The following is a 26,063-nucleotide window of genomic DNA, read 5'->3' on the forward strand; positions in this document are numbered from 1 at the left end:
ATAGGTAGGATCTGTGTATCTATACTCACAGATGATGCAGATAGTCCCATAAGTGAAAGGAGACTACACCTGTCAGTTTATGCACAAACCCTGGAAGCCCTTCCTGCTGGCATTGCTAGGAATACAGTGCTTGCATGGTGGGCTGGTAATTTTCACTTCCCATGCTCTAGGGACAAACAAAGAAAGACATTTGACTGCTCCCAGGATGGTTCAAGCTTGAACCTGAATCTAAGCACATAGGCAAAGTAATTTTGAAAAGTAAGCAGAAAAGAGGTTATCATAGAAAAATGATAACTAGTTTTCTTAGCAAATATATTCTGGGCTCTTCAACTTTCTTATATGGGAAATCTGAGTCTCCTGTGGGTTCTCTGAAATGTTCTGTAGTATCCACAATCTACCTGATACACTAGTACTTTTTGAAATTTATAGCTGTTAAAAATATACCTCCTAAGTGGGCAGCTGAGAATTTCCCTGAAGGTGAAACACCTCTGAGCTATGTTTTGTGTCCTCAGTTGGATATGGAATGTGCTCTTTTGGATGGAGAGCAGAAATCGGAAACAACTGAACTTATGAAAGAGAAGGAGATTTTGGATCATCTAAACCGAAAGATAGCAGAACTGGAAAAGAACATTGTTGGTGAAAAGACCAAGGTAAAAGAAAATTCCATTTGAATGCAGTTTGGGGGGCGGGGTGCAAATAGTGGTCTCATTTCATTGAATCTAAATGTCATGTGGATTACCATGGTTTGGGAATCATGTGTCCAATTCCTGGACTCAGTGGCACTGGAGAAAAGTCTTAAGATGAGGTAAGTTTCACCAGCTAAGAACTGTCAAGTACTGAGCAGCTGATGCTGAGAGAATAGAGCCTGTATAATTTCAAGCGGATATTCACGGCAGCTTTTCCCTCTGAGATGAGCGAATTGCTTTTTTTCCATCGGCCTTTTTGCTCCTCTGATTTTACTGTTTTGTTTTTTTTTTGTTTTGTTTTGTTTTAAGAATTGTTTTAATATACTGAACTTCTTTACCACTGGTGCTCTGTGGGGGTGGCTTAAGCATATTCGAATATGGTTGCCTTATTTCTTTTCATTTCTGTTTATTAAAAAGATGAATGGGAGCCATTCATCTCACCTGTCTTGCCTTGCATGGTCTTCAATGCAAGTGCACTGCTCTTTGAAAAATGCATTGCAGTTTTCAAGAGATCCTCACACACTGCCAAGTGAAAACCGTCTGTGAGACACAGTTGACACTTACCTTGGAAAAGATCTTGCTTATACATTTCAGACTACAACCTGAATGTTAGGTAGTATCTGCTAGGGAAAGTATGAAAAATTACTTGCAGTTTTTAGAATCCAGAGTGATAGTTGTGGTTTTGTTTGTTTGTTTGTCTGTTTATTTGCTTATTTTCTCTGGAAAATATTTTATTTACTCTCCTCTCACATGCTGATTTAGTTAGAGCTGAACTCTGCCTCAGCTAAAAAATAAAGTCCCAGTTTGAGAAAGAAAAAGCAAAATGAACTTTAAGACATTCCTCCTTGCTCATCATGTTTTCTACTAAGCTGAGAAAAAGAAAACAATTTCAGTTTGAGTAAGTTCTAGTGGTAATATGTGGAAAGGATTTCTGCTGAATGTGGCTTCCTTTTTATAGATTCTTCTTTGTTTGAGACCTATAAATAAAGGTATTTGATCTTGGTGCCAGAGAATGAACTCGAATAGATATTGTCAGAAATTGAAGTCAGATTAAAAGCTACACATCAATTTCTTGGTTGCCTGCTTGTCAAGATGAAACTGCACAGCTTTTTCATATTAAATTTTATGTATGTTCCTTCTAGGCCCAGACTTTGAAATAGTAATGAACTCATTTGGGTAATAGGTATATATATATTTTTTAAAGCTCAAAACCAAGTCAAAGGGTTAATTGTCTAGTTCTTCAGTACAAGGGGATTATGCTTTTCAAAGATTCTGCAATGAGACAGCAAGAATCTTTCACTGGAGGCATCAGATGTCTTTGTTTTGGAACTTATTAGTATTTTACTGTTTATGTCATTCTGGATAACTTGTGTGACATAGGAATGGGGTATCATGTTCCCAGTGAACCTTTCTGCCTTCCGCATCCATGTAGTTATGTATCTTTGTATGGCCCATACATGGCATGGTCTACAAATTCTATTTGTCTATCAGTTAGCATCAGATTCTACACAAAAGTAAAGCAGGTTGAGACAATGCTGAATCTCGCTTCCCAGGGACAGTTGTGTTGTATTATCCAGCCCTAAGGTAGAGGTGAAACTCCAGGAACATGGCAGAAACAAGCAAGGACATCACCTCCTTCCTTATTATTGTTTTGATGGCTTGATAGAGGCTATGCATAGAAGAGGGGACAGTGGGGGCCTGAAGTATAGGATCAGTTCATGCAGCTGTTAGGGGATTAGTTGGTCTTGGAAGGTGGGATTATTGTCTGTCATCACATGGTGTGAATAATGGCAGAAACTGGCTTTGAGTGAGGGATTCCAGAAGAGATTGAGGAAAGTGCAAACCAACTGGGCTAGATGATGTTACTATATATTCTTGACAACCAAGCTCAAATAGACTCAGTCCTGCTTGGTGGCATTACTATGTTTCTCAAATAAACTTAATTTACCTTTTTATGATACAGTTATTTCATATCTTTTTGGTCCCCTTTCTTCCCATTGGCTCTGAGATGATATCACCACCTACTTCTCTGGGAAGTTAGAAGCATCTCATCTCTTTACAACTAAAGAAGATTCTCTCTTCCCCTCAAAGACCAGTACTTTTGACTGTGCTCTGGGCCTCATGCCATCCCACCATCTCAAGGTCTTCAGCCTTTTTGTATCTCTCTCCCCATAGCCTCTTCTTCTTTACTGGACCTTTACTATCAGCACGCCAACATTATTTATTTTTAAAAATTATTATTTAAAAATTTCCGGCTACTACCTCACTTCACTTCTCTTCATCATTACCAAACTTTTCAAACAGGTTTTTTTTTTTAGCACACTGTGTCCTCTTTCTCAGTTCCCAATTAACCATTCCTCCCATTTCAGTCGGCTTAGACTCCCACCTCTCCATCAGGTTTGCTCCTGTTAAGACGACTGAAGGTGCTGCTCAACCCACTAGGTGCTTTTCAGTCCTCTTGTGATCGGATACTTGAGGAGCATACAAGACAGGAGACAACTCTTTTTCCTGACACTTCCCTCCACCTCCCTACCTGTTTGCCACCCTGAACCACACTCGTCTGGTTTCCTTTCTCTTCTCTTACTTATTTATCTGACCTTTCCATCTCAGTTCCCTTTGCTTCTTCCTCTGTTTCTATTGCACCAATTAAGAATATTCATCTCTGATCTGAACTCTCACATTTTGTATCCTCACATTCTTTTATCGCCATGGCTTTCAATAACCTGTATATGCTGGTGACTATCAAATGTTTGTCTTTAGCCTACACCCCTTTTCTGAACTTTTGACTCATATCCTATGGCCTACCTGACATCTCCACTCAGATTCTTCACAGGTATTGCCATCTGGACGTCCCATAACTGAACTCTTGATCTTATCTTTCCCCTTGACTTTCACATATCTGCCCCCTTCCAATCCTATTTTTCCTACAACTTTCCTAGTCCAGGAAATGGCATCTCTATCCACCTAGATGTCCAAACAGAAACCTGGAAGTAGATCTTGACACTTCTTTTTCCATTACTCCCACATCCAATTGATTATGAAAATATTTCTCAATGACTTCAGGTTCCCTGCATCTTCATGAACAGCATTCCCTTTTAAACCATCAAAATCTCTTCTCCCATTTTCATTTGATTCCTTTTACAGCAGCCAGAGTGATTTTTTATACAATATAAATGAGATTATATCACTCTGGTTTGTGTTCCACTGTATTTTGTATAAATCTAAACTCTTTACCTGTCACGTGCCTTTCTGTCACCACTCTCCCTTCTTCACACCACTCTCACCATGGCCTTCTTTCTGTTTGTTTAAAGATCCATTCTCCCACCCCATCCTCCAAAAGGTCCCTTGTAGATCTGTCTGCTTTGCCTGGAAGTCCCTTTCTCATATTCCATGGTTTGTTAGTTCTGTCTTTCTGTGCTTAGCTTTGGTATTAGTTTTCCAGAAAAATCTTTCCAGACCTTTCTAGTTCAGATTATGTTTTCCTTGTTGTACTTTTAGTCCTTTTACGAATCTCATTTTATCATTTATATTTGTTTCGGCTTGTTAGAGATTTATTTCCGTCTCTAGCCTGTGAAATGAAGTAAGGCAGTGTTATCCGCTGTTTACCCAGCTCATGGTAGATGCCAGAATACCACAGTATCCTTTGGGAATATTTTCCTTGATCTCCTGCTAATGATGAGTCTAGGCTGAGCCTTAACAGAAGTACTGAGCCAAACACCTGCTGAAGAGCTGCATGCGGCCAAGTTCCAGGACAGCTGGAATGGTCTGTCCGTGTGCACATGGCAGTGGGCTTGGAATCACGCTGCCGGTCGATCCAAGGCGTAAGACAGAAGGAGGAAGTGACCTTTGCCCTCTTGGATCTCGTTTCTTTTTCTATACACCTGTTGCTGCTTTCAGATATAAACTGTGGAATGAGAAAACCAAAACCTGAAAAGATCTCCCTGTTGGGCTAGCTCCAATTCAGATGTCGACGGCACATCCTGTCAGCCTGGCTCTAGTTTTTTGGAGGCAAGGCCTGGAGACATAGGAAGAAGTTTTAGTAACACCTCAGAGTTCAAATCCTGCTGTGAAATTATTGATGTCATTTCATTGGCTCTCAAGACCAGTCTTCAGTATTATCATTCTGTTTGACATACTTAGTATGAATTACTATGTTTTAGGTAGCTATTACTTATTATATGTTACTATATAAAATATAAACTATAGACATAATTATATATACAACATAAAATATAAATAATATATTCAATTAAATATTTATTGAATATTTTTGCAGCAGCTCCCTGGGCTGACCTGTCACTGTCCTTACTGGTGGGTACCGCTGTCAAGAGCACCAGTAAGCTTATTTCCATGTGGCCCTGAGCTAAATGCCACCTGCCTATTGTATTCTTGGACCGTAGTTACATCACAGATAGAGTCTCTATTAACATGGATAAACCCTGTACAAATATAAGTATCTAACTTGAACATCAACCCAGAGATATTTATTTGATGAAGCGGTAAGCAAAGAGTAAGAGGAGAGAGGATTGTTAACCTCTGCACTAGTGAACTGTTTGAGTTTAATGGACTTGGTGACTGAGATGAGGGGAGCCACCAGAACCGTGAAGCTCAGTTTGGGCAAAGGCCTGGTGTGTAACCGGCTTCCCTTCTTTCCACTCCTGCCTCCAAGACAAAGCCCAATTTGGGGCAAGTGCTGGAAAGATGCTGACTTACGGGTTGGTTTGTGTAGATTTTCCTTCTGTCTCTGTCTATATGTGAGTACATTAAGAATTCAAAACGAAAAATAGTTTTGTAATTTCCTCTGCTTTTGGATTATCTGTGTCTCATCTCAAAAATCAAATCAGTTGTACTGAATTTAAGTAAAATGGTGAACGAAAGGCTCTACTTTCATGGTCTCGTTGAGTATTTCCATTAACCACATGGTAATCATAAAGCTTAAAGCAGCCTTATGTTTAAGGATCTGTCCTCACACAGATGGCCTATGATATTGTGTAGCCATCCTGGGCCACACTCTTTTATAGCTAAACACAAAGGTGTGAACTAAAGCTTAAATTGCTCTATGCCATACAACATATTCCTGCATAAAACCCTAAATTATTTTACTTATTTTTCTACACTCAGCATATATCACTGTGTTTTAAATGGTTAAATGTTATTCTCCATTATTATCTTGCCAAAGTACCTGTTACTTCCTCCTCATTTTTCCTTCAGAGCCAGGGGAGGACAGGAGCCAGGGCCAGAATTCCTCGGCAAAGTGCTAATGCCTCTTGAGCGCAGAGCCTTTGCCAAGTCACAGTCAGTGTTCAGAGGGACCGAGCCCTTCCCGTGCTTCTTTCTTACATTTCAAAGTTAGCTCCGTGGTCAGAGGAAGTGGAAATATATCATGGGATATGAGGATTAAATCGACAGGATTCCAGAAAAGGGTTTTTTTTTTCTGGTGGTTGTTTGATTACATAAATCCTTAGTGTTCTGAATTACCAACTTTTTCTGCACTAAATATCTATTAATTGTGTAATGAAAATATTGAAATCAAAAGAAAAAAATGCTGAGAAATACAAGGATGTCCCTCCTTAGAGGCAGACAGAGGATGGATTCTCAACAATCACCATTTGTTGACAATAGGTCCATTTCTTTCCTCTGCAATTCCAAAGTCTGCAGAGTTTTCTGTAGAAAAAAAGCTTTTTTGTAAGGTTGACACTAGTTGGTTGTGAAGCCTGACTTTGATTAATATTTACACTTGGTATGAATATGTCTAAGTGGCTGCAGAAATTGTAATGTATTTGAGCTCAAGGTATTACCTAAGACCTCGCTGGAAATGCCACATAATATAAGCTATATGTTACTACTCTAAAATGCAGAATATTCTGAAATCTGGAAGACATCTGGCCTTAAGAATTTCAGATAAGTGATTTTGGGCCTAAAACAATTGCCTAACTTATGAACCCACAGCCTTTGGGAAATAGAAGGAAAGGGATTTTCAGGGGATTCATCAGAGGATTTTGGATGGACCTCCGTTTAAAATGATGGCTTAGGAACTGTGAGTTTTAATACATCATTGTACCAATTCAAAACCTGACCCAGTGTTTCATGAAACATGGTTTGAGTACCTAGCGTGCACTGGATTCCATGCTAAATAGTTTGGAAGTTACAAAAGTCGTTCTTATTTTCAAAAAAACCTTATCAAGCTAATAATGTTGCCAGATTTAGCCAAATGTGGGATGTGTGTGTGTGATGCTTAGTTAAATTTGAATTTCAAATAAACAATAATTTTTTGATAAAATTATGTCTCATGCATTATTTGGGACATACTTACATTAAAAGAATTTGTTGTTCACCTGAAATTCAAATTTAACTGGGTGTTCTCTATTTTATCTAGCAGCCATGCAAACTGATAAAGTAAGCATATTTTCAGGGTAACCTTGAACCATCTGCTTAACAAGTATTTCATACTTAGATATGATAAAATGCTTTTTTCATTGGTATTTAAGAATTTTCTATGTAGCGTTGGAATTGAAATAGAGCAGCAAGTTAAATTTTATTTCCTTCCTTCAAGAATACAACTTAAAAGGAAGGAAACATAGGTCTGTCTTCTGACCGCAGATCTAGAAAAGTAAGTGGTCCTATGACAAGCTTTGGATTATTACATTCATTTAAGGTTATTGGCAATTATTGTGTACAAATTCAAATTATTTAGGGTAAACGTATAAATAACCACTCCTGACCATTTCTCTATTAGAAGAGAATCATTTTACATCTGATCTTGAAATGCATCATTTCTCTCTGAGTATATATTGAATACTGGAATCTCTCAAGTTCATTTTTCATTTAGTTTTCTTGAGGCATTTAATCTGAATATAAAAATTTGGGACAAAAACAATTGGAATGTTACCTGTAAGAGAGGCTTTTTAAACTATGAATTAAAGATACTGAGGTCAAATGTTTTAAAAACAATTTTTAGTGGATTCCATATTAGGATCCCGGGTCTTACTTAGAAAAATAAAATTGTAGTTAATTGCCTTTGCTTCTCACATTATCCTGGGTGGCTGAATCAGTGGTTCTCAACATGGCTGCATATGAGAAAAGCTAGAGAGATTTTTTAAACGCTTGTTCTCTGACCTTTCTGACTATGTGGAGGCCTGGGAAATAATATATTTAAAAGCTCACTTAAGTTATTCTAATGTACAGACAGGGCTAAGAATCACAGAGCTAAATAGCCTATATTTTATGAAGACGGCGATCAAGTTCTCCCTTTTCTCTACCTCTAGTCCCCTTATAAATATTTACCGAATGAGTGAATGAACAACTAACTCACCATGGAATCAAATATAGGCCCAGTTTTGTGTACTTATTTCTACTTTGATTTGCCTGTGAATAACTTACCTATGGCTGTATATACAATTTAGGAACATCAGTCTTAAATATACAAAATAGGCAGAGTCTAGCAATGAATTTGTGACTTAGCTGAATTTTGCCAGTCCCTCAAGAGAGGACAAGTCAGTAGTGCTCAGGGAAGTAGCCATGTATCTAGGGAAGTCTCATTCTACTCTTGGTTTTATAAATGTTCCCTTGTACACCTGTATTTTCCTGAGTGTTCCAATTCTTTGAAATCTTATTTTTTCAACAAAGTTAAATTTGTTAATCAAACATTCATTTTATGTATTTTCCGAAAATAGATTTACAAATAAAAAAAAAGTGTTATGCTTTTTCCCAATTTGGTGTTTGGAAAATATCACTGTGCCTATAGTAATTAGAATAGCTGAATTTACCGATTTAAATCTGGGGGAAAGAATAATGCCCAGTTTTAATATTTTACATGTAAAAATCAAGAATCCCTGAAGCCTGCAGCACCATCTGATTTATCTATCTATTTTACCTTCGCTATAGAAGGCGATACTTTCAGTTCTACTTAACTGTTTGCCTAGAGCTAATTTTCCTTTGAAAACTTTCTGGGCAATAAATAGAAGAGAGGGATATTAATTTCTATCTTGCTCAAAGTTTGTCTGCTTCTGGCTCTTGGAAGAGTGATGTCACCTCTGTGGTCCCCTGTGATTTATGGCTGGTCCCACCTGCCACTAATTCTTTCATCCTTCCCCTTACTTCCTTTGCCCTAGTTTTGGCCCCACTGAGCTTTTGCTCTGAGACCCAGGTAGTGGTCACAGCCTTACTGATAAACCACAGAGGAACTGCAGAAGGTTCTAATGGTGCCTGCTTGCGTAATTCTTCTGACCACCCCGTTGTATGAAATTGCGAAACGTTTTGAGCACCTCAGAAGGAAGGCACTATGTAAACATAAGGTATTTTGTATTAGTTGTTTATTTGTGCTTATTATTAACAACAAAAAATAAGAATATCAGAGGAATGGTTCGATTATTCCTTCAGATTGAGACCTGTGTTTTAGGCTAGTGCCTTTTTGTATTATCATGTGTTATATCAGTGTTTTCTATCAAATATAACTTTAAATTTTAGGGCTTTAAACACATGGTATTTAATTGGAATGAATAGCTTTCTTATTTGTTTAACTTTCTGTTTGGGACTAGAACTGCTACAAAATCTGGTGATATAGTATGTAGAGATAGAACTCTTTGGATAAAATTCTTTTGCTGTGTCAACAAGGCAATCTTTGATCTGCACACACAGAAAATAACACATTTTCTTAGCCAAAAGACAGCAGGTGTTCTGTATTGCTGGTTTTTTTAAGGAAAAAATTACTAATTCTGAAAATGAAGATTAAATCTAATTGGAACTACTAGTATGTTCAGGTTACCATGAATTAACACCTGATAATCCTTTTTTTCTGTGAACAATGTCATTACTTTCTCCAATACTTGCACAAAAGCAGTGCCCAGTGAGCCAACTTACCATTAAAGATGAGGACACTGTATTCATAGTCTGAGAAGGTTTAAGTTGTGGAATCATCTTTAGATTGATATATGATGTATGACTTTCAATTTTGTGACTTCTGGATTTAGTCATTTTGAGAAAAAGAGGCATTTTTGAATCAAAATATGCATTTCTAAAATGTCCTTGAAATTTTAAAATTTAAGATAGGAATGGAGATTCAAGGGAATGGGTATAGGTAATGATGTCACATAGTTTTAGACTAAACCATAACATCTTTTGTAAAGAATCTAAATATATGTTTACACAGGAAATCTTGGCCATTTGGGTGAAGAAATTATAGTAAGTATAATTTTATAGGATGATTTCAGATGTGCTTAGAAGCCAGTTTTATTTCTACCAATTTAAATAGAGTGAACTAAGGAAAGTAAAGTGATGGCATTTTGCTTAACAAGAGTTAAATTATGGTAGTGCTTGTAAAGTACTCTTTTTTTTTTTTTTTTTTTAGCCTGAGAGTGTTACACAAGGAGAGAATCAGGTCCAAAATTTACTTCAGGGGTTCAGAGTATCACCAAGGGAACACAGTTGGGAAGACCAGCACTAGACAGATTGAAGTTTTGTCTCGATTTACGAGGTGGTGTCGTAAGGCTGTGTAATCACTGTATTACAGTATTTGCCTATTATACCCTGGAGAATGGCCACTGTCATTTTGGAGTGTGTGACTTAGGAGGGATTTAGTGTTATCGTCTCCTTTCTCTTCTATTCTCTGACTCATAAGTGTTCTCTTTTTTTTTTTTTGGTCACAGTCCATATTTCACTTATTTTTTAAGTCAGTCACTGTAGGGAAGCCCGTGTCTCCCCAGTAAATGTCACACTTTTGGTGTCTCTGAGCTGCCTTCCTCTTCTGCTTTGTCAGTCTTGCATTTTTCCTAGCTCTCTCAGCCTTTGAATTAGATGCTCTCCTTGGAAGCAGATTTTCTAATTGCTTAAGCTCTGAAGTTTGCCAGATACCTAGAACTATTTCCGATGCCAGGGTATCATCTGTAGCATGCCTCTGACCTGGAAAAAAAATTTCAGTAATTTTCAAAGCCTGCCTAACACATGCCTTTAGCAATTGGACAACCACAGGACCTGAAGTAAATGCCTACTTTTCTTAGTCTGGTTTTCTGCCGAGTGACCCTGCAAGACTATCTTATGAATTTGGTTGGCATGTTTTTTGTTCTTTGTTGACCTTTGAACAACATTACCGCTGTTTCCCTGCTTTTGTAACATGGCGGCAGGAAGGAGGGAAAGAAGGTAGGATGGGGGTCATTTCCAATACCCAATGAAGTGGACTGTGTTTTAAGAATACAGAAATGGGGGCCCTTGTCCTTACTTCCACTTGTACCCCCTTATCCTCATCACTAACAAGATATGCTTCTACGTTCATAGGACATCTAGAGTTTGTGTATACTTGTTTGTGTTATCCATGGGAAATGTTCCTAACACCTGCTTAGGTATGAAGGTAATTTCTATTCTTCTATTTTCTGATTTCTGAACTTCAGGAGAAGGTAAAGCTTGATGCTGAAAGGGAAAAACTAGAGAGGCTTCAGGAGCTTTACTCCGAGCAGAAGACCCAGCTGGACAATTGTCCTGAGTCCATGAGGGAACAGTTACAGCAACAACTGAAGAGGGTCAGTAGCAAACAGGAATGTGCCAGTTGTTTTTTGTTTTTTGTTTTTTGAATTAACTTTCACTTACCTCTGACTTCCTTCTTCACATACATAAATTTGCATAAGTTCTGGTCATTAGATATTTTTTAAATAGAAATATTCATGCTGACAATATATATTATTTCATGTTAATTAGTTAAAATTTCCTTGTTGGAGTCCTTCACCTACCTTATAACACAAAAAGAATTCTGAGGTCATTCTTTGTAACCAAAGAGAGCAATTCCTGACATGTAACTGTCACTAAGATTGTAGCATTTAAATCAACTGACATCTTTCCCCCCATTCTCTTCAGCATGGTGAGTACTGTTGGTCCGTGAATGTGTTTTTTTCTTAGCTTGACTTTATACTCTTGTTCAAAAATTACCCTATTCTCTAATTTGCTCTCCACCATGCTTATCATTTTGTTTTTCTTTTTCTTTCTGCTTCTTAGTGACACTGAATTCATTAGCATGATCACAACAATTAAACTCTCAGACCCAAGACAGGGGCAGTACTAATGCCCTCGACATGATTTTTAAAAACTCAGCGCAGCATAGACCTTCTAGTTGAACTTTACTGGGTTATTCTCCCATCCTTACAGTGTCAATATTTAACTCTGCCACGTTCTGAAAACAAGACTTCCTACATGGATACTTTTACAGTCACCGGCAAGGCCACTTACTACTTTGTGGACAACTGGGCTGTTTTCTCTAAACAGCAGCTCAAATAAATTTGACCTTGGGGAAGCAGTCATTAAGAATCTTGGACTTATAAAGGAATCATATAAAGTAATTAGTCCCGAGTGACTAACAATTTATGATTCCACATAAGTAGAAAATAAGGCTAGTTTCATTCATGTCATTATATCTGTTCTTTCTTGGGAATGGGCAAGTTGAAAGATCAGCTAAGATAACCCCATCTCCAAAATGTTCAAGATGACTTTTAATACACAAATATTTGATGCCTTGAGTATCACTAGATTATAAAAAAATTATTTAAAACTTTTCAATGTATTACACAGATTAAACTGCAGCATAACATTTTTAGTATTTGTCATTTCTTACCATGTTGAGTAAAAAAGTTGCAATGGTGTTTCTTCCTCTTTACTCATTTTATTGTAAGCTAAATTCGCTGTAAGAAAATAAAATTTCTTGGTCCTTGATGTCACAGTTCTCTAGAAATCTTGTGGTAAAAACGATGAGAAAAAGAATAGTATTTACAAAATTATTTTAGTTTGTCATTTGTTTGTGTTTATACCAGTTCACAAGAGGTTGGGAAACTGATTTTTATATTTACTTACTGCTTTTAAACCCTCCTCCTTATAACTAAAGTTTTTACACAGTTGTAATACTTTATTTTGAGTCAGCAGCATAGTTACATATTTTGTTCTTCCCTTTCTTTAGTAATCCAGTTATTGTTTGTATTCTTGATAAACATTGCTTCACTGTTTATCAAGAATACAAACATTTATAAAAATTGGTAAATTCTATTAATAACCAGAACTCAGGTTGATATAATTATTGTTTGATTAATCTAGCTTTTATAAGGTAATTTTATAAGATAACTTCTATAGAATAGATTTGTATATATTCTAAGGATTTCCACTACAAAAGAGAAAAGGAAATGGTGCAGACAGCCTATTCCGCTAACCGAAGGCAAAGACTCCTTCCTCTTCCTCTCGAAACAGAGTAAAATTTTTATCTTAAAACACCATTCCTTAGGCGAGACAACTGGCTTGTGGTAGCTTCTGTTCACCTGATATTAAAGAGGTGTTAATAATTCTATTTTTCAGGAATGACTGCTAGAATAACTCTTCACCAGTCTCTTGTCTTAATCAGTAAAACTTTCACTAATTTTATGAGAAGTCCGTTCATGCTAGGAACTTCATGTATTATCAGAACTCAGTTCCCTTCAGACTTCCAACACTTTAGAATACCACTTCACTACAAAGTTTTCCCCAAGGCGTTTTAACTAGATTCACTAAAGTTGATTTTATTACGACAAACTTCATTAGTTGACAAGTTATACAAAATAAAAAATAAATGAATAAGAAGAACATTATTTTCTTAAACTGTATATTGTCTCAAATACTTAAACTGAAATTGTAGAATGATTTTGTGCATATAACACTATGAATTTATGACTGGGCTTCTTACCTCTAAATCACTGCTTTAGAGTCAGAACAGAGTTTTCATCTGATGTTGATTTTATGGCCTGCGGTTGTATGTAGTTGAGATGGGCTCACCAATTGAATTGTTCTCTAGTATATAAGTATTGTGGAAAAGAAAACTGAAGTTAAAAGAATCTTTCATTTGCCAGGATAGAGTCCACTATTAAATGCTGAGAATACCTGGTTAGGGAAGTTTACTTGTGCTTTTGATATTTACTCAGCCGACTGGTTGATTTTAGTCTCTTGATTTAAAAAAAAAAATTTTTCAGTGATATTTACAATTAAGAGATCTTTTTTTCTCACGACTCTATAGTCAGTTTATCATTTACTCTTGGACAAGCCATTCAGTTTCAACGGGTCTCAATATCCTCATTCATCAACTGAGGAGGTTGTACCAGGTATACTATTGTACCATTGTCTTTTTCCAGATTCCACAAGTATGCAGTTAAAGTGTTTGACGATAGTACATAAGAGGGAGGAATGTTCACGAACTCAGAGACCCACTTAAATTTGCTTTCAGACTTCGCCTTAAGCAGTCATGAGATTATTACTTTAATCTGGCCATACCACATCTATGCTCTTCTTTTTGTCCCTCTACTAGGCAAAGAAAACATAAAGATCTGCATATAAGTTCTGCCATAAAAATTCTCAGAAAAGTTGTAGAAGGAAAAAAAGTTGCATTGAATTTTCTTATAGTGAGCTGTTTTATTTCCTTTCACACCTGGCCTTTGAGACTGCCAGTCAGTAGAGATTTGTAATGTTTTTTTAGTGAGTGAAATTTACTTAAAATTTTCATTCAACTAGCCATATACTTGACTTTGAGCTTCCTGTGTACATTATTTTTTCGCAATGGAATTACTCCTGCTCCCAAATACCATCCCCTGAATTCTTATTCTTATCTAATATCTTTTAACAGTTTTTTCCCCTCCCAAGTTGTTTTTCTTTCACAGTGTAAGTTTATATACACACATTTCAATGGTTTAGATAACTTGATCAGCTGATTACACCCGCAGAATCTGAGTGCTGAGTTTAGCTTAGTTTTCAACTTTCCTTCCTAGTGTGCTATTTTTTCATGCAGTGGTTTAAATATTTACTACAAATAAATTAGTGACTCTGTGACCTTTGTGAGATTCATATGAACCAGATGTGGAGTGACTGACTGACTAGCATAGTTTATGTATTGTGAGCCATATGTCCGCTTTAAATGCAGAGTATTTATAAACTAAAAAAAAGGGTTTATTAAATTTTTATCTCAGTAACTTTTAGACACAAACCAAGTTTAATGGAAAGACCTTAAAAACAAGTATGTGTGCCTGTATGAATAAATATATTAGCTAATATATCATTTCAAGACTACAAGTCTTTTAAGACATAGTACTTGAGTGATCTCATAATTCCTTCAGTAGTGACTAGATTAACTCTGAATTGATTAATTTTTTTAGAAGTTATAAGCAGAAATGTCTGATAAACTTAAAATGCCAACCAATAACTTGAAACCAAAACCACATTTTGTTTGGCCAATTAAAATGTAAAGAAGTATTAAATGATAAATATGTTTTTCAAATTGTTTTTCTTGCTCTTAAACTTTGAGAATCCACTGTCTGTGTTGACATAATAATTTTGATGCTATTGTGTTGGTTGTAATTACATAGTTACATGGTAGCTAATAGCTCTTCTATAAATCATGCCCAGAATAAAATTCATTATATAAACTAAAAATATATTCCATTTGATTAAAAGAATTTATCGCTTACATAAAAACCAGGAGGGGATACGGTTAAATACTGATATAGATTTAATTTATCATTTATTTATTTTTCCAACTCCTTTTGATGTTTTGGTTGAAAAAAAATGCTCTGACTCTTTTATCTATGTAGAACCGCAAACCATATACTTAACTTGCCTCTTCCTTTTGGACATAGATTATTTATAAATTACATTATATACATATATGTGTGTGTGTGTGTGTGTGTGTGTGTGTGTGTGTGTGTGTAGAACTATAAACTACATTTATAGTTCTGTCAAAGGCTCCAAAAATAAGGGGGAGTGGTGTTTTAAAAAGTAGATCAGAGAATAATTTATATAACACGCACCAATTTCTGCACAGATAACAGATCGATTCCAGTCTTCAGGCGTCTCATAGGTTGGAGAGTGCCTGTTTTAAACTACTTGATTTTTATGATTTCTGATCTTTCTTCCATGTCCTCGAGATTATCCTGAGAGTAGTACTACATAATCTTTTGAGTCAGTCTTTGTGATTGATGAAAGCTGTGTTCTATTCTTTCCACAAAAAAGGTTTGCAAACAATTTTAAGGGATTCACGGAAGCCCAGTTTAAGAACCCATCTTAAATATTTTCGATTACATCTCCCTTTAGTAAAATTATTTGAGCATGCATGCCCATATATATTATATAGATTATATGTATACTTATACATCTCAAAATATATATTTATTTTAAATAATATACATGTACTATTCCATCTGTACGTACATTAAAGAACATTTATTGAAAAATTAACTGTAAAAGAAAAGGAAAAACTAAAAATAATTATAAAGGAGGTCTGATATTTTCTCTTCACATCTCAGTGGATTGTGTTGTGTGCCATTTGGGGTACATCTATCTCTCTTAGAAACTTCTGCTCTGTTATATGTGCCAACTTTTGAATCTTTTTTTTAAAAAATGACAACTTTGGAATCTTGAATTTAATCTCTATATTAAAGTCTCATTTTATTTGAAAACTTGTGGAAAATAGGAATTTTCTTAAGAGACTATGTTATACCTTCAGTCTACGATAATTTTTAGGTTATTTACTGAATTCTTTTTAAACTTCACGATCCAATTTAAAGCCACTTAGTAGATTGAAAACAAGAATTTCTACATCCACAAAACAAGAATTTTTAATCCACAAACTGATGGTGAAATAAATAGTCCTCCCCCCACCCCACAGATCAAACCCTTTCAATTCCATTGAAAGTCTCTGCTCTGGGGGTTAATTCCAAAAGAGAAGATTATCGTAATCTATTCCCAGTCAGTGTTGTAATTGGAAAGATATTTTGAACTGTTTGCTTTTAATAATTTTTTCTTCACATTAAAAAGGATAGAGCCATTCTGGTTTTTCTTGTTTTCATTTCCTTTTCTCCAAAGGATGCTGACCTGTTAGATGTTGAGAGCAAACACTTTGAAGACCTGGAATTTCAGCAGCTTGAGCACGAGAGCCGCCTGGATGAGGAAAAGGAGAACCTGACCCAACAGCTCCTGCGTGAAGTGGCTGAATATCAACGGAACATTGTTGCTAGAAAGGTACTTTGCCAGGTGCCACTCAATGTAAAAAATCAAAATACACCCCTCGCTATGTGGCAATAATAATAATTAATATAGCTATAGCATGTGTCTGTCTACCTTTCTTTACATCTGAATAACTTTACATGTTTAATCGCATATCACATTTAGCAGTTTATGGAGCCTGCCATCTATATGCCAAATGGTGCTCCAAACTAGGTAAACTGAGACATGTTACAGTCATTACTACTTAATGCTGTAGATGCATCTATGAATAATCTATTTTTTTTTGCTTTTATGTGAAAACCAAGGCAGAGAAAATTCGAAATTTAGATATTCGTTTTGAATTACTTCCTCTTGCAATCATAGAAACTAAATTCAGAATAATTATATGAACGAAGCTTATTTGAGAATTTTCTGTGTCCATTGCCCAGTAGTTCTCAAAGCAGGGTGACAGCTTATCACCATTAGAAATAACCCCGTAGATTGTCATGCACATTACTGATGCCACCCCACCTCTAGCACCCAGACATCCAGCCCAGAATTCAGCTCTTGTTCCAGAATTTAGAATCACGTGCCAGCTCTGTGTACTATACCCATAAAATTGAGTGCAAGGAAGAGAAGGTGACCTCTTAAGCTCTCAGTTTAAATAAGAAATTCTGTTGTTTTTTCCTATGAGGAGTCTCCTAAGATGATGTCAAAAATTCATTTATAGTCTAAAACAGGATTTCCTGTTGACTTCTGGGTTCTTCAAATAGATTTTTGTCACTTGAACTGTATCGAGTAAAGAAAAGCCATGAGTTTGGCAGGTCAAAGAAACTGCTTCACAGTCTCTGGGTAATAATCACCGCCCACCGTCAGTGAAAATGTGGTCATGTTATTCCAGCTGTAAACTTTTCTCTCTTTTGCAGGACACACTGGCAAACCTTTAAATGTCTAATGTGCATCTTTCTATGGTCATCTTTTTTTCCTCCAGGAAAAAATTTCCGCATTGAAAAAGCAAGCAAATCACATTGTTCAGCAGGCTCAGAGAGAACAGGACCATTTTGTGAAAGAAAAGAATAATTTAATAATGATGCTGCAAAGAGTAAGTATATTCTTTTGCAGCACTGTTTGCAATAAAACACAGATTTCAATTTGGAGAAAGCTGATTCCTTCAAAGCAGGTGTCTTTTAATAATGAATGGTGGCTTGTAATTTAAGAAAGATTTTTAATATACATTTTTTATTTAACCCTCCACAGTAATAAACTGAGGTTCTGAAAAAATTAACTGTAATTCAGAAAATAAGCAAGGATGTTTCCTTTATGCTATTCCATGGTATGAAAATCTAAACTATGGAAAATCTGTATGTTTCTGATTTTATTTTATTTTTTTAATTATATTTTTCTTCAAATAGGTAAAACATGTTCTGTTTTTCTTACAGCTGTCAAACATTTTGGCTCAGCTGCTCTGGTGTTTTGAACTCCTGTTATTTGTGTGTGGGTCTTCCCGGCAAGTGCCACATTGGATTCAGTTTAGACTAGGTGGCCTAAACCCCCACATGAATGACAAAATCATTCTCACCCAAGGGATCTTGTGCACATTACAGCACCTAAAGTGGCTACATGGAAAGGGATTCCTTTGCCCAAAATGCAGCTTAATTTCTTGATATGATCTCTAGTCTAATTTCAGGAATAAGGCACCAAAAGTTAAAGTTAATGAGGCTAATCTACTGCCTGAGCTTTACATGCAAGCCACTCTCTAGAAATATGACACTTGGGATCATGAAAATATGAGGTGGACCCAGAATGATGTGCAGAAAAAACCAAATCCAGAATGATGCATTAAAGTATGAGGCTGTACCATAGTCCTATGTAGAAGAGACGTAGCTGAGGTATTCCTGTCTTAGCTACTTTTAGTTTGAGAAGAGAGAGGAAAATTGATCCTTCACATAGAGTTATGAGTTCACATGAGGTTCCTCTGTTATCCACACCGATCCCTGACAGCTCTCCTCTTCTTGCTTTTCAGCACCTAGAAGTCTCTGAATGGAGCCATACTTTCTTTCTCTGTCTCCTGCTCTAGGGAAGAACTCTACTCCAGTGCCATTACCCTGCCCATCACTATTTATACTTGGCATACAGTATTGAATTAGATAATGTAACATGTAGTATTCAGGTAGTTTCTGAAATTTTAGCAAAAAAAAAAGCTCTAGGGATAGATTTTAAAAATGGGTAAGCACACTCATAGAAATACCATTTCCTAATTAAATTGTATAAAATATAATTATCTTGTAAAAATTGTGGTTCACAAGTCTTATTAGACTTTTTTCCCCAAATTGATCTATAAATACATCTCAATCCTGATAAAAATCTCAATAGACATTTTGTAGAAATTGATAAGTTGATGCTAAAATTTATAGTTGATTCTCATTATTCACGGATTCTGTATTTGTGATTTTGCCTCCTCACTAAAATTTGTTTAGCAGCTGAATCAATCAATACTTGTCATGCTGTCATTCATGGATATGCACGGAGTGGTGAAATTTTGAGTCACTTGACATGCAGGTCTCCTGATGAGGATGAACAGGGCAATGCCTTCTTTTTTCAGCCTCTCGTATGATAAACGTGTCCTTTTTGTGGACTATTTAGTGCCATGTTTTCACGTTTTCGTGCTTTTTATTGGTGATTTTGTTGTGTAAAATGGCTCTCAAAAATAACACTAAAGTACTGTCTAGTATTCCTAAGAGCAAGTAGGCTGTGATGTGCCTTATGGAGAAAATCGGATGTATTAGATAAGTTTCATTCAGGCATCAATTATGTTTCTTTTGTCTCTAGTTCAATGTTTGTGAATCAAAAATATGTATTAAGTAAAATGTTTTTAAACAGAAACACACATAAAACAAAATTGTGTATTGATCAATTGCTGAAAATATTGTGACCAGAGGCTCACAGGAACACAACTCTATAATTCCCGAGGAACAATGGTTCAATATTTATTAATTCAGTGTTCATGACAATGTAATAGAACATTAACTTTGCAAATAATAAGAATTAACTGTATATAAAAATGCAAAAGGTATCATTTAGCCAAAACAACTTTGAATAAGAACAAAGTTGGAGGATTTATATGATTTCAAAGTTTACTATAAAGCTATTATAGTATTTAAAACTACTCATATGTGTGTGGTGCTGGCATACAAATAGACATAGATCAATGGAAACAAACAGAGAATCCAGAAATAGACCCACACATACACTGTCTATTGATTTTTTTTTTGACAGAGCCTCTAAGACAACCCTGTAAGGAAAGGAAAGTCTTTCCAACAAATGATGCTACACCAACTGGGTAAACATCGAAAAAAAGGAACCTCAACACCATCTATCCTCACACCATATGTATAAATTAATTTGAGATAGTTCATAGACCTAAACATAATAATCGAAATGATTAAGTTTCCAGAAGAAATTATAGGCGTGCAAGTGCACCTTCATAGCCTTGGAGGAAGCAAAGATTTCTTAAAGAGGAAATGACAAGGGACTGTAACTGGAATATATTAAAAAGTCATAATTCAATCATAATATATAAACACCAAATAAATAATTTTTTTTAAAAAAAAAGCAGTCAAAAGACTTGAACACAATCACTTTACAAAAAATCTATGAAGAGTCTGTAAGTCACATGAAAAAATACTCAACCTCATTAGTCATCAGGGAAATCTAAAGTTGACTAAGCTTAATAGATTTTGTGTTCCTTCAGGAAAAGGAAAATCTTTGTAATTTGGAAAAGAAATATTCCAGCCTCTCTGGGGGGAAAGGGTTTCCTGTCAACCCCAATACTCTAAAAGAGGTAAGCTATGATTTTACATGTGTGCTCATATCACCTTAGAAATCAAGAGATGTACCTCAGTTTTATATGATTAGCTGAATTGGAAAAACATTAACTTAAATGACTTAAGAAAGCACTCAATACTAAGATAGCATTCCTGCCTTTTATTATTTATGCTTGGAGGATTTCCAGGATTATCTTTGTGTCTAATGCAAATGCACTCTGTGTGTGTGTGTTGTGTAATACGTGTGTGTGTATTGTGTGTGTGTATTATTGTGGACTTTGTTGACAATGACATTGTAGGTTAACTTGGAGTTTCAAAAAATTTAGGATCCAGATCAAGATTAGTCTTAAATTGTCTTCTTTACTTCCTGAAATTTCCTTTTTCAGTTCTTCCTCTTTCTTATTTTACTTCTTTTTCTCCTAAGTCTTACAGAACATGAAAATGGCCCTTAACATTCGAGAAGATAGTTTGGTTTCTTTCTTTTCTCTCTTTATTTTCTCCCAATGTTGTTTCTGCCGTTTCCCCCCTAAATTGGAAAGTTCTATTTACATTAAGCTATACATACTCTTTATCCCAAACATCCACTTTCCTCAGTCCGCATTACCACTCTTTCTCAAATATCTCTTTATAGAGCTACACTGCTATAATGGTAAATTATTTTAACTCTAATTTGAAAAAGTATATTCCTGACTGAGAAAGAAAATAGTTTTTTTTATTTTCTTAAAAATGTTAAAGAAATCTTGCTTCTGCATAAACATTTGCATAATAATATAAAACCTGATTTATAAATTACTTTTAAAAAGACATCAGAATTAGGAATTCCTACATAGAAAGTATTGTACATGTGTGTGTGTAGATATGTGAAGTAAATGATCATCACATAATAGAAATGCCTAATGTGTACCTCAGAAGCATTTTATAAAGTATTTCTACAAAAGTTTGATCATGTCATTAAGTTTCAGAGTTTCTCTCCATTATTCAGAATACAGAGATGGCAGATTCACTAAACTGAGGGGTTGTTAATGGAGTGTAGTAGAATAAGTTAATGTCAGTGAGGTGATCAGGGACCAGATCTTATGAGTCATATTAAAAGAATATGGTTTATGTTATGTGGATATGAAGCCATTGAGTGGTTTTAAGCTGGTAGATGACATCGTTTGATGTCCATTTGTTAAAATCACTCTGGGCTGCTCTGCTAGATTATAAGGAGTAGGAAGAAATGCTGGGAAACCAGTATGGCAGTGTTTGCAATAATACAAGCCAGAGATGCTGGTGGTTTGAATTCGAGCAATGGCAGAGAGAGAGAGAATTAGCTGGATATAGTTATATCTTGGAAGCAGAGCTGACAGTTATTTTTGATAGACTAGATGCGAGGATGAAGTAAATTAAGAGAGGTGTCAGGGAATGATGCCAGTATTCCAGTTTGAATAACGAGATGGATAGTGAGTACCTTTACTTGAGATAGGGAATACTGGGGAAAGGATAGGTTTAAGAGGGAAGATAAGCAGTTTTGATTCTGGGCTTAATGAGCTTGAAGGGCTCGTGGCATCCCATGAATTAAATAGTTTTCTCTTTATTTCTTAGCAGAAGAATAAAATCTTTCCTTTTCTATTTAAGAGTTGTTCTTTTTCTCTGCAGACTTCCTGGTGTCAAAAGGCCATTTTGCTTTTTGACTTATTTTTACCTGTCTGCAATTCTGATCTTTGCTGAGTAGCTATGTGTTCTCTTTCATAATTGGGAGCCAGTTTTGACTCACAACATGTTTTGATTTTTTCTTCCTTTCTTTCTGTGTTTCTCTCTCTCTCTCTCTCTCTCTCTCTCTCTCTCTCTCTCTCTCTCTCTCTCTCTGTCTCTCTCTTTCTCTCCTCTGAAGGAGTGATGAATTTATATCTAACTCTTTTAAACAAGTCCCACATTTGACAAATGAAGTACATTTTTAAAGCAATTAATTACGTTGTATGGTCTATGACTCATATAAGGAATCAAACCTTGATTTTGAAACATTCTACTATCAACTGAGCAAAGAATAACTCAGTTGTTACTCTTCCTTCTGATTTATTATCAAAGATAAAATGAAATTTGACAACCTAGCTGTCAACTTCTTGTCTTCAGTTTAATCTTATAAAACTTTACATAGTATCCATTGCCTTTATCTGAAATGCAAGACTATATTCAACAACCTTTTGATACCTCCAATTTATAAACAGTCAATTCCAGCTTTTGTCATAATTTAAATTCTTAGTAAAAAACCTCACTTACCAGCCTGGAATTTTTGTTTCACTGGCATAGTGATATCTTACCTTTCCTGGAGCAACCTTTTGAGAAACCTAATAGAAAAACCCAAGTGTTAAATTTAACACTATTTTACTTTTTTAAAAAAGGTATTACTTTATACTCTTTATTCTTTTTTCATACTGTTTTATTGGTGTGGCGAAAATCATGATTGGTCTGTATGATTACTTTCCATGAAAATTTACAGCTGCCTTTTCTCAAATATAAATTCTAGAGTTTTGAAGAATATAAATTTCGATTCATGGATGTTTTCTCTAAGCTGAAGCTAGAACTGAATCATTGAATTTAGAGTAATTGGGAATTCTCTGTCCTGAGGGTAGAGTTGGGAGTTGGGTTAGTCACCTTCAATTGAAACACCCTGGAGTTGCAACTCCACCTTAGCGTGTGTGTGTGTGTGTGTGTGTGTGTGTGTGTGTGTGTGTGTGTGTGTCTTACTAGAGAAAACTCACAAGAGGCAGTGTAGTTTCTATTCTCATTTAGTTAAGATACCTAAGAGCTAGATTCCATTACAAATAAATTACTGTTTTATAAATGTCCGAGGGTAAAAACCAATAACACTCAGCTCACTTTTACTCACACTTTAATTTGTCAGCAAACAGAAGAAGAGGGCAAAATCTAAAAATAAGGTTCTTGAGTTAGAGTTAGTGATTACACTGTCAATTTTGTATCTCAGATTTTTGCTTGTGTGAGTATTCTAAATATTGTGTAGTGAAACCTCATTCTGTAAACAGAATGAATGTGAACGCCTCTGGGTATTTTAAAATAAAAAATATTGGGTTATTTATAATATAGTCCTCTTGATTTCACCAGAAAAAAAAATATTTTTAATGTTTGAAATATCATTTTTCAAGATTAAGCACTGTAAATCCATTTTAATTGCTGATGATTTCCTAATGAAACGTTTGATAATACCACAAATATCTGGCTGTGCCGCTCTAAGCTCACTCCATTGTACTGGAGCATTAATACTCTCGCATGCCTCAGCTCTTGCTTTCTTTGTGTTTAACTTCTGAATTCCTCCTTTTAGGGCTATATCAGTGTAAGTGAAATTAATGAGCCATGTGGCAATGCCACGAATCTATCCCCTTCCACTCAGTTCCCTGCTGATGCTGATGCTGTTACCACTGGGCCTACCACAGCTGTGCTGGTGAGCCAGCCACAAAATAAAGAGGTGTGTTGGCATGACATTTCATTCATTCACTGCTTTCCTCATGTCAAAAATTAACCCATGGTTAACTGAAAACGAGGGTGTGTATGACATGTATATGTCTGGTCAACGAGAGGGCCAAAGTGATACTGAATTTGAAAAACATATCAATTTGGAGGAACTGCTCTGCCAGTTATACTAGAAATCATGAATATATGTTACAGAGAGGATCACTAGGAGAAGTAAGTTCAGAAAATTAAACTCTATGTCATAGCACTCTCACCCGATCTAGTTTTCTTAGAAACCAAAAGTCTTTCTATAATTGTTGGTTTAATTCACCTTTCCAATCTGACTTTGTTTTCTATTATGTTTTTCAGCATGATTTTTTAATGTTATGCCTTTTTAAAACATCTGGCAAATAATAGTAAATGAAAATACGTTCTACTGATCCAAATTGTTTGAAGGGTGGGGTTTTAACAAGTGGCTAAATGCAAAGATACTACCCATCATTTGTGGCTACTTGATTAAAATATAAGAAAACGGAATAATCAGATTATTGATTTCATTTCTTTGTCATATTCTTTCATTTCATCTGGACACATTTTTCTTTCTCCTATAAAGCAAAGATCACCTGTCTGTTCTGGATCTATGTTTCCTTCCACACTTTCTCCTCATCCTATCACTCAACCTCCATCAGCCCCTTGGCCTGAAGTCACGGCTCCTTCTGTCGATCCTTTCCCTTTAAATGACACACCTCCTCCTCTACCAGCTAAGAAACACAGAAGGCAGCAGCAGCAGGATCAACAGGTAATTAGGAACTGAGGAACTGGTGTTCAGAGTTTGGAAATTTGATCTTGACACCAAAGTTACTCAGGTGGAATCTTTTCTTCAACTTTTCCAAGTGTATTTTTTAAAAAGACAAAGTGCATACTCCTTTGCTGTTCGCTTTGTTTTTTAATGGACATTTAGTATGTTATGAGGTTGTTGGGAGTGTTATAAGATTTGAGTCCTTGATTGTCTTCTCCTGGCTTTTGATATGTTTGAGCACATCCTCATGCTTCAGTTCCCATTCAAGCAAAATATTGCACAATAATAATCATCATTTCCATAAAATCCATGGCATAAAAAGTTGCTGTGTCAACCATAATAATAGACATCATTCCTTTGCTATGTGTCAAACTTTGCTAAACATTTTACAAATAAATATCTCATTTCTTCCTTCTAACAATCCCATGAAATAAGAACTCCATGTTGACATTTAGGTAACTGAGATTCAGTGTAGGTAAATATTTTGTTCAAGGTCACCCCATAAGAAGTGCATTTGTCTTATAGAACAGTTTTTATTGACCAAATTTTTAAATAAATGATTTATTATTCTTAATGTTGCCCTCCTTTTACTACATTCAGTGCATATTCATGCTCGAGTATTAAAAAATCTATTTTGAGGCTACTTCCAACTATGATCAAATTCCTGTATGAATTTGGCCTTAGAAGACCTTAAAGAGTCATAGTCACTAGATTCCCAAAGTAGGTGAGCCCTGCTGTGCTATGCCCAGCCCTTAAATTTCTTGAAGGTGCCTTTACTATCTATTACTTTTTGTGAAAGGACTGTATCTTCCCACTACCTTATGTTAATAAATATTAGCTAGTGTAAGTAGATAATCGTAAAGTTAAAATGCAGATATTTTTCATGATTGGCATGTATGAAGATTGATAATCAATTTGGTAACTCAAATTTGCATGAATTTTTACACATTTCAAAAGCCTGAACTTAGTATAAAAATGATCAGACCTAAAGAACCTTTAATTAGGAAATATCTTTACTATTGAAGACATTTTTTTGAGGGGCCAAGAAAAATTTGGGTAAAATCTGTATGAAATCAAAAAGGAAATAATCAACAAGAAAATTTTTTAATGTGAGGGATTACTTCAGGGACTTCTTGGCCAAGAGCTCTTTTAAATAAAAGAATAACCTATATGGAAACATTATGTGGATTTGGAGTGTGTTTATGTGATTGAAATATTATTCCAACTTTAAAACAGCTCCCCTGTTTACTCGCTCTTTCTCTTCATCTTCTTCCTTCTCCCTTTTCTTGTTCTCCTCACACTGGGATCTGTGCCACCACACAGAACTGTCCAGACAGACAA

General features: G+C 35.6%; 1 protein-coding gene across 20 annotated transcripts in view; it reads left to right on the forward strand.

Annotated features, from left to right (window-relative positions):
- Window positions 1–26,063, forward strand: part of PHLDB2 (pleckstrin homology like domain family B member 2) — a 199,810-nt gene that overhangs the window by 146,428 nt on the left and 27,319 nt on the right. For 11 of the 20 annotated variants that reach the window (XM_039857031.1, XM_039857035.1, XM_039857043.1 and 8 more), the window contains 6 exons: window positions 513–650; window positions 11,069–11,197; window positions 16,533–16,688; window positions 17,644–17,754; window positions 20,404–20,493; window positions 23,796–23,939. In XM_039857031.1, the coding sequence (XP_039712965.1) occupies window positions 513–650; window positions 11,069–11,197; window positions 16,533–16,688; window positions 17,644–17,754; window positions 20,404–20,493; window positions 23,796–23,939 (768 nt within the window). The remainder of the gene's footprint in view (window positions 1–512; window positions 651–11,068; window positions 11,198–16,532; window positions 16,689–17,643; window positions 17,755–20,403; window positions 20,494–23,795; window positions 23,940–26,063) is intronic. The other 9 variants (XM_039857028.1, XM_039857037.1, XM_039857038.1 and 6 more) reach the window with 4 other exon arrangements.

The sequence above is a fragment of the Pteropus medius genome, unplaced genomic scaffold (genome assembly GCF_902729225.1).
Source record: "Pteropus medius unplaced genomic scaffold, Ma_sr-lr_union100, whole genome shotgun sequence".
NCBI classification, from domain to species: Eukaryota; Metazoa; Chordata; class Mammalia; order Chiroptera; family Pteropodidae; genus Pteropus; species Pteropus medius.